The sequence below is a fragment of the Dryobates pubescens genome, chromosome 11, assembly GCF_014839835.1.
Source record: "Dryobates pubescens isolate bDryPub1 chromosome 11, bDryPub1.pri, whole genome shotgun sequence".
Taxonomy (NCBI): domain Eukaryota; kingdom Metazoa; phylum Chordata; class Aves; order Piciformes; family Picidae; genus Dryobates; species Dryobates pubescens.
The window spans coordinates 17,435,688-17,443,953 of NC_071622.1; the positions used below are offsets into that span (position 1 = coordinate 17,435,688).

Genomic DNA, 8,266 nt, shown 5'->3' on the forward strand with positions numbered 1-8,266 from the left:
CAGTACAACGGGCTCGGCCCCTTCCGGTCCCCCTCCCTCAGAGCTGCGAGGCTGCCACTGAGCCAACACGACTGCGCACCAAAATCCGAGAAAGGCGAAGCCTATTCCGGGCCCGGGATGCTGCACTCTGACAGCCCGTTGCTTTGCGGAAGGATCCTGTAGAGCGGGAGGTTCCTATAGAAGCTCGAGGCATGGCCGGACCAGGGGGCCGGTCTGTGGAGCTTTGGACGGAGCCGCCTTGCCATGAGCAAGGACCGGCTGGCAAGCCGGCACCCCCCGGCCCACCACATGATACCCAGTCCCTGCGATTGCTGCCCCCAGCCTCCACCGGGCCATTGATTAACGCTCAAACTGCCGCTCTAATTAGCTGCCTGCTAATTAACGAGTTGAGGCCCCGTCCGACTTCTCTGAGTGGCACCTTCGCTCATCGCTTTGATTCGGCCGTTGCTGATTTATTGGGGGGAGAGCTCTGTGGCTTTGCCCGCAGTCAGACGGGTGGGATGAGATGGGAAAGGGAGGGGTCACCCAGCCGGAGGCTGCGGGGCCACGGGACTGCAGCTGCCCCACATCCATCCCGTCCTCAACAAGTGTAAGGCGAACTGTACAGCCCTTCCCGCCCGCATAAGTTGGCACTAGGATGCAGAAGGCCTTATGCGTGTGAAGTCCCTGCATAAGGCTGATCTCCCTCCCTCTGGAAATCTAAACCCGTCCGCGGTGCCCGCCGGAGGAGCAGGAGAGGCCGAGGCTGCCGGTGCTGTGGGTTACGGCGAGACCCGGCAGGAGCAGGGCGGTTGCCCCGCGCGGGCCTAGACCCGCTTTCCCCCAGAATATTTCTGCACAATGGAGTCAAGGATTAAAACATAGGAGGAAGGAAATGAAAGGTGTTCACTCTTCAGGAACACGACTTTAAGCCCTAAATCCCGATTCCAGGACGGAGAAGTGTATTGTGAGTTAAAGGATTATGCTAGTGTAACATATTACCCCGGATCCCACATTCCCTTAGGGATAATTAAGACACACTTTTGGTAAATTGCAAACCATGACAGCAGGATAAATACAGCTGCCGCGGGCTGCTTCCCTGCTGCAGGAAGCCTGCCTGTGCATTTGCACATGTTTAATTCTTTTTTCCCCTTTCTCCAGAAATTTTATTTTACTCCTCAGTTTTCCACCTTCTTCCGTCCCCTTTTACTCTCCTTTTTCCTTCAAGCAGCCCGGTCTATAGGGACATGCTGGCAGGTGTTCACCCCGTCATGCCGCCGACTCCATTCGCACCGGGGCGGCGGTGGCTGTGCTACCTCTGGCCCCGTCTGCGCCGGTTCCCGTCGGGGACAACAGGGGCGGCTACCACCGCCGCCCAGCGGACACGGGCGACTCTGCACCTCCTCCGGGCCCACTGCCGTCGCTTCTTTACCGGCCCCTGGGAGCAGCACTGGCGCCTAAAGCCCCGGGGCAAACCATATGCCTGGCTGCCCCAGGCTGCCCACGGGGTGCGGCGGGCGGCGAATGTGGGGCCGTCGGGGCGGAGCGGAAGACGCTTAGCAGCAGCGGGCTGGCCGCGGTCAGGGTTTCATGCCTTCTAAAATCTTCTTCCGTAATGCTGGAGTGGGGTCGGTATCTGCTCGGCCGCGGAGCCCAGAGAGAGCTGGTGAGCTTCGGGTGAGACATCGGTGACTGATGAATCTCAGGGAAGGACGGCGATTTTTATCACCAAAGACCCAGAACCTCCTCCACTCCCACCACGAGGGAAGGCCGGCCACAAGCCGTCGCAAGGTAAAGACCCCGGCAATCTCTACAATCGTATTTCCTTATCCCGCACCGCTGACTTGGGGACAAGGCGTCTCATACTGGACTCATGTGCCCGGCAACGAGTTACCGGCTCGTAGCGTCTTCCCCCGGCCGTTGTGTTCCCCGTGCGCTCCCCGCGCTCTTCCGTAGCCCTGAGCGGGACTGCTTTCCCAGGAAACGAAGCGTGGTGGGAAATGGGATGGGGCTGCTCCCGAACAGATACCGCAACCTCTCAACTCTGAACAGGGACGGGGGGCGGTGAATGGAGCATTCCCAGTATGGGGCAGGCAGGACAAGTGGGAGTTAAAAGGACTCTCGTCTCCTCGCTCTCCCGCTCCTAGCCCCAGGCCAGATGCAGGTTCCCGTAACCTGGGCACGTGCTCTCTGAGGGGCGGGAGTGCCAGAGACCCCACACCCAAGTCCTCACCTACTGCCGTCTCTGAACGCCAACATCGGAAAAATCTCCCTTGAGCTCATCGTGCCCTGCGCCCCCATCGCTCTTTCCCCGTCCCCTGAGCCCTCGAGGTCTGGAGCCGCGGCTGCTGTTTTCGGGGCTGGTCGGATCCCGAGGCTGGTGGAGGCCAAGAGGGAAGACGTCGGGGTGGGCTTCACAGGGGTCTGGAAATGATAATTCACCCTAAAATATAACTCGGAGAACTCTAAATCATTCATTACCACCTTTATAATTACTCTGCTAATTAGGTTGACACACCACTTCATCAAGATTAATACGACGTCTTGTCACTGGCACTTCTCATTACCCTGACATTCAGACAGGGAACCGTCCCGGGAACACCGTATGATGCTCTCAGAGGAACCAGATCTGGCGGCCGGGGAACCGGGGCCCGACGGGGCGGCGGCGGAGGGGTTGGGGGGGTTGCCCTATCCTCCCTCCCGCGCCCGTCCCTGCCGCCTCTCATTGGCTGCCGGCCTCGCCGCGTCAGTCCCCACTCGGCCTGCCGCCAATGGGGGCGGGCAGCGGCGGCGGCAAAAGCCGGGGTTTATAATAAACGGCGGAGGGGGGACGCGGCGGCCGTGACGTCATGGGGGGAGTCGCCGCCGCCGAGAGGAGCTCGGTGGGCACGGGCGGGCGCGCCGCAGTGGCCGGTGTCTGTCCCGCTCCGCGTCCGCAACTTCCCGCAACAAAGTTAGGTAGCGGCTAACTGGCCCGGCGGCGATGCAGTGCTCGGCGGGGGCCCAGCCTTAGTGCTGCCCGTGCCGCCGGTTCTCGCGTTGGGGTTACCCATTTAACCTCCCCCTTTCCTCTCCACCCCCGGTGCGATCGCCGCGGCCGCTCGCGGGGATGCGGGCACGGCGCTAAGCAGTCCGCCATGGAGGGGCCGAGCGGGTCCAGCTTTGGGATAGATACGATCCTATCGGGCGGCAGCTCCGGTAGCCCCGGAGTCATGAACGGAGACTTTCGCCCCCACGGCGACGGCCGGCAGGCGGATTTTAGGAGCCAGGCCACACCGTCGCCCTGCTCGGAGATCGACACGGTGGGGACGGCGCCGTCGTCGCCCATCTCGGTGAGCATGGAGCATCCCGAGCCGCACCTAGGGGCGGCGGAGAGCCTCCCGCCGCCGCCGCACCACCTCCACCTCGGCCCGCATCCACCGCCGCCGAGTTTGCAGCCGTCACCCCCGCAGCCACCACCGCCCCAACTGGGCTCGGCCAGCTCCGGCCCCAGGACTTCCACCTCTTCTTTTTTAATTAAGGACATTTTGGGCGACAGTAAACCGCTAGCGGCGTGTGCACCTTACAGTACCAGCGTCTCTTCTCCCCATCACACCCCTAAGCAGGAGGGCAGCGCGGCCCCGGAGACCTTCAGGCCCAAACTGGAGCAGGAGGACGGCAAAGCCAAGCTCGACAAGCGGGACGACACGCAGGGCGACATCAAATGCCACGGTGAGTACAGCCCGGCCCAGCCTCGCACAGCTTCGGCTGTCGTGAAAACGGCAGAGCTCGGCCACATCAGTGGAACGAAAATCGGGGGGAAATCTGCGTTAGGAGCGCTCCGCTCTGCTGGGGCTTGTCGGCGATCTTCGCGATCGCGGGTTTAACATCGTCAGGAATAGTTTGGGGTTTTTGCACCGCGCCCCCCACCACCTTTTTTTTTTTTTTTTTTTTTTTTAAAACTCTCTGTCGGCCTTTTAAAAATTATTATTTTTTATTTGCATTCCCTGTTTTTAAGGAAATAGCCTGGGCAGTGGGGTCGCGTTGGAAACAAAAATGCCTTTATTTTTAATGCAAATGCGCATAAATTATTTCATGTCTTTCTAAGAACCTGATGTTCTGCTGCACTTATTTCCTTCAAGACTTTTAATTTTTGATTATTCGATATAAAATAAAAATAACAAAAAGAATATCGCACTTCGCCAACAGCTAATACCAAATAAACGTAAAAACTTTTAATTAAAAAGAAAACAAGAAACCCCCAATCAACCCGCCGTAGGCTGCGGAAGGTTGGAGTGCTTTGTGCGTTTTGCAGAACACCCGGGTTTTCCCCGCGCCGGGATGGGGAGGTTCATTTTTCCTTCTTTATTATTTTTTTTAATTACGGATTTCTTGCTAATGGAGAAGCCCTTGCCGTGAGGAGTTCGTAAGTGAATACAGCAATGTGTGCATGGGGAAAGGAAGGGAAAGGGTGAGCAAAGACGAGGCATGGTGGGGGGCTCTTTTCCCTGTAGTACAGCGGAGCTGCCCTCCCGCGTAGGCACCCAGCTCAGCCGAGAGGCCATAGGACACATTTTTTCTAATTTTGCCCCACTGAGGTATTTTTTGCCAGGGTGAAGAGTGGCGAGACGCCTGGGTGTGCCGCTCCTTTTGCTCTTTTATCATTAGCATAAGAGTGCCCAAACCAGATGTACAGTCTGGTCTGGCCATTTTTGTGTGCACCAACCTCCCCAGTGGGTCAATTAGGGAGATTATTGTTCTTCCTGCGGGGAAGATCAAGGAGCGCCACAAACCCAGGCCCGAGCCGAGCCGGATTGACATATCGATTTCCCGGCATTTCGGGCCGGGGGGAGAGGGCGAGAGGACGAGAAACTAACGAAAGCCCTGTGCTTGGCAGCGGAGAGTGGAAACGTTGTACCCCGGACGGGCTCGCCGCCGCTGCCACTTGCCCATGACAGACCTTTCTCCCTGTGTCCCGGAGGAGCTCCCGGGGAGGGGGCGGTGGGGCCTGTTAACCGCGGCGGGAAGGGGTCGAGCCGGTGTCCTACCGGCCCTCACCGAGCATCGGCTCACTCGCAGGGACAAAGGAGGAGGGCGACCGGGAGATCACCAGCAGCCGGGACAGCCCACCGGTGCGGGCAAAGAAACCGCGGAAAGCGCGGACCGCCTTCTCCGACCACCAGCTCAACCAGCTAGAGCGCAGCTTCGAAAGGCAGAAGTACCTGAGCGTGCAGGACCGCATGGACCTGGCGGCCGCCCTCAACCTCACAGACACGCAGGTGAAAACCTGGTACCAGAACCGAAGGTAAGGCGGGCCTCAGCGAGGCGGCGGCCCAGGGGCTGCGCAGATAGCCGAGGGAGCAGGGGGTGCGCCGCGGTGCTTCTGCCCGCCGGAGCCCGGAAAATGCAGGGAGCGCCCGGCGGCTGCCCTGTGCCGTCCTCGGCGGCGGGCTGGGGGGTCCGGCTCTTGTCACCGCTGCCGTAATTTTCTATCTCATTACATATGGTTGCAGCCACCCTAATTCTGTCGCAAACCATTAGTGTCAGCGCGCTGCGATCTAACCGTGTGCCGTGGATATTAATTTGGCCGGAGTCACCTCGTGTATATGTCGGGGGGTGCAGGACTGGGCATGGGAGCCGGGAAAGGTCGGGGGATCGCGCCTTACGCGATCTTCATCATAAAATCTTCAGCACCGGGCCCCGGGTGCTGCGGGACCATATCGGGGAGGGGGCTCGCCGCCCATGGACCCCTCGCGGAACTGGACTGGGTGGCCCGTCGCGGCTCTCGCCCTGCAGCCGCCTCTTGTTCCCCCGGCAGGACGAAGTGGAAGCGACAGACGGCGGTGGGCCTGGAGCTGCTGGCTGAAGCCGGGAATTACTCGGCGCTGCAAAGGATGTTCCCCTCGCCCTATTTCTACCATCCTAGCCTGCTGGGCAGCATGGACAGCACGACAGCTGCAGCGGCGGCCGCGGCCATGTACAGCAGCATGTACCGGACTCCCCCCGCGCCGCACCCCCAGCTGCAGCGGCCGCTGGTGCCGCGGGTGCTGATCCACGGGCTGGGGCCCGGCGGGCAGCCGGCCCTCAATCCCTTGGCCAACCCCATGCCCGGCACCCCACATCCCCGGTGAAGCGTCACCGCGGTCCCCGCAATGAGCCCTTCCCCTCCCCGTCCCCCCAAAAAGCCCCAGCACCGCAGAGGAGGAAGCGAGGAGAAACCGAGGGGCAGGAGCTTCTGCACGCAGCCACCGGCCACCGAGGGAGGCGATCAGTCAGAGCAGGGACTCTTGAACCGTGAACCCAGAGCCGAGCCCGTAAGTGAAAAGACCACACGCGAGGGAAGGCGGGCAGAGCCGCGGGGCGACCCGCCGACCTCGGCTCCTGCTAGGCAGGACTTGGAGCTCGGAAAGAGAGAGGGACTGAGGGGGAGGAGGTGAGGTAAAGGGAGCCCAAACCTGCCGAAGGGACTAACGGCTGCAGAGGACGGAGGGAATGAGAACGCCTCGACCCCCGCCCGGCGGAGAAGACCGGGGGAAACGGAGAACTTTGCACTGATTTTTCTCATGACTGTTTTTTTTTTTTTTCTTTTTCTAATTTTATTTTATTATGTTTTTCTTATTGAAAAGTGGCATGCTCCCTAATGCGAAGAGAATTGTACAAACCGAGTGCTGAGTGCTATATCATATTTATTATATGTCGTACAAGAAAAAAAAAGGAAAAAAATTCACTTCTATACGTTAGTTTAAAACGAACGAAAGTGATTCTCCCCCCTCCCTTTTCATGTCTTTTTGGATTCAGTAAAATAAATGCTTAGATGACAAAATATAGATTTTTTTTGTGAGTGAAAAATTACAGGGAAAAAAAAGAATAAGAAGAAAAAAAAAGGAAATAAACTTTATCTTTTTTTAACAAATGTGTAAATTCAAGGTAGCTAATTTTCCCCGTGACGAAAACGCAAGAAATGCGTGGCAAATGCTACTTAATTTTTGAATTTTATTTTATTTTAGACTTGTTGTTTGATAACTGGCGTTATTTTTCCCAATCTGTATTTGAAAGGAAAAAGAAACCCTCTCGCAGCTGTCGCGCTCTTCGCCATTATTTAAGCACCTGGGCTGGGCAATGGTGTGTTTCCCGGGAAGGCGGCGGGGAGAGGCTGCGACCCGGCGGGCGGCCCCGGCCGACTACGGTCATGGCTCATGCTCCTGGGGGTGGGCACGAAGGGGTCGTACCGGGCTTGGGGACGCGGCTCCTGCACGGCAGCTGTCTCCGCACCGAATTGGGACAGACAGAGAGCGCCGGCAGTCGGGGTGAGTAACGAGGGGAAACAGGCAGGGAGGGCAGAGGGATCCCAATGGGCAGGGAGGTAGCTCCCGAGCCCAGTCGGCCTTTGATCTTTGTTGCTGCCCCACCCCCGTCCTCTCTTCCCTTGGAAGGTAGCTTCTCTCTCAAGGGCCTCTCTTCTCTATGCCTGCCCTGGCCACCCGGCCGCCGGTCCCCAGCGGGCAGAGGAGATGCGGGCCGCGGCTAGGGGCTGTAAACCTCCACCGGGCTCCGGGGACGGCTCTGGCCCTAGCCTTTGGAGGTGAACACCCCCCTGCGAAATTAGAAAGTTATACAGCAATTGCCTATAAAACATTCATAAAGTCCAATATTATCCTCTCCTCTGAGGGTTGGGAGTATTTTTTTTTTCTTTCTTCCCCCCCTCCTTTTTTTTCCCTCCCCCCCCCCCCCCCCCCTTCCTTTTTTTCTTTTTCTCTTTGGTTCCCTTTCTTTTGAGATAAGAAAGAAAAAAAAAAAAAAAAAAAGAAGAAGATAAGCCTCCGGGCACGTTTATTTGGGCTTTGCTAATTAGCGAGCGGCTTGCTGATTTCTCTGCTAATAAATTCGCTTTAAAACCATATTGACCTCCGCCTTGATCTAACAAAAGGGGAGCGGGTCGGCAACGCCCACCTCGTTTTCTGCCTGTGTTGCGGCGGTCGCTAACTATTCCCCTGCTCCTCTGCCGTGGCCCCCAAACTACCCCCTGCAATAACGACCTGGGAGTGGGGCTCCGAGTAGCCACAGCAGCCCGCCTGCCTCGCTTCCGAGGTTTTCCCGAGAAACGCATCCTATTTATGCTGGGGCAGGATGTAGGAAATTTGGAATCGGTTAGGGTCCTTTATTGAGTCTAACCAAACTGGCCTGTTCTCTCTCGTTGCTAAACTAGGTTTCTATTTTCACTGCACAAACTCGCTACAAAGTAGCGAGTATAAGGAAGAAAAGTTTATGCGAAATAAGCATTCCCTAACAACCCCCGCCGAGCAGGTGT

General features: G+C 57.8%; 1 protein-coding gene across 1 annotated transcript; it reads left to right on the forward strand.

The window, feature by feature from the left end:
• Window positions 1-2,836: 2,836 nt before the first annotated feature.
• BARHL2 (BarH like homeobox 2) lies at window positions 2,837-7,594 on the forward strand. The gene is made up of 3 exons (XM_009900354.2): window positions 2,837-3,690; window positions 5,038-5,263; window positions 5,777-7,594. The coding sequence occupies exons 1-3, from the start codon at window positions 3,117-3,119 to the stop codon at window positions 6,087-6,089; spliced, it is 1,113 nt and encodes a 370-aa protein (XP_009898656.2). The 5' UTR covers window positions 2,837-3,116; the 3' UTR covers window positions 6,090-7,594.
• The last annotated feature ends 672 nt before the right edge of the window (window positions 7,595-8,266 follow it).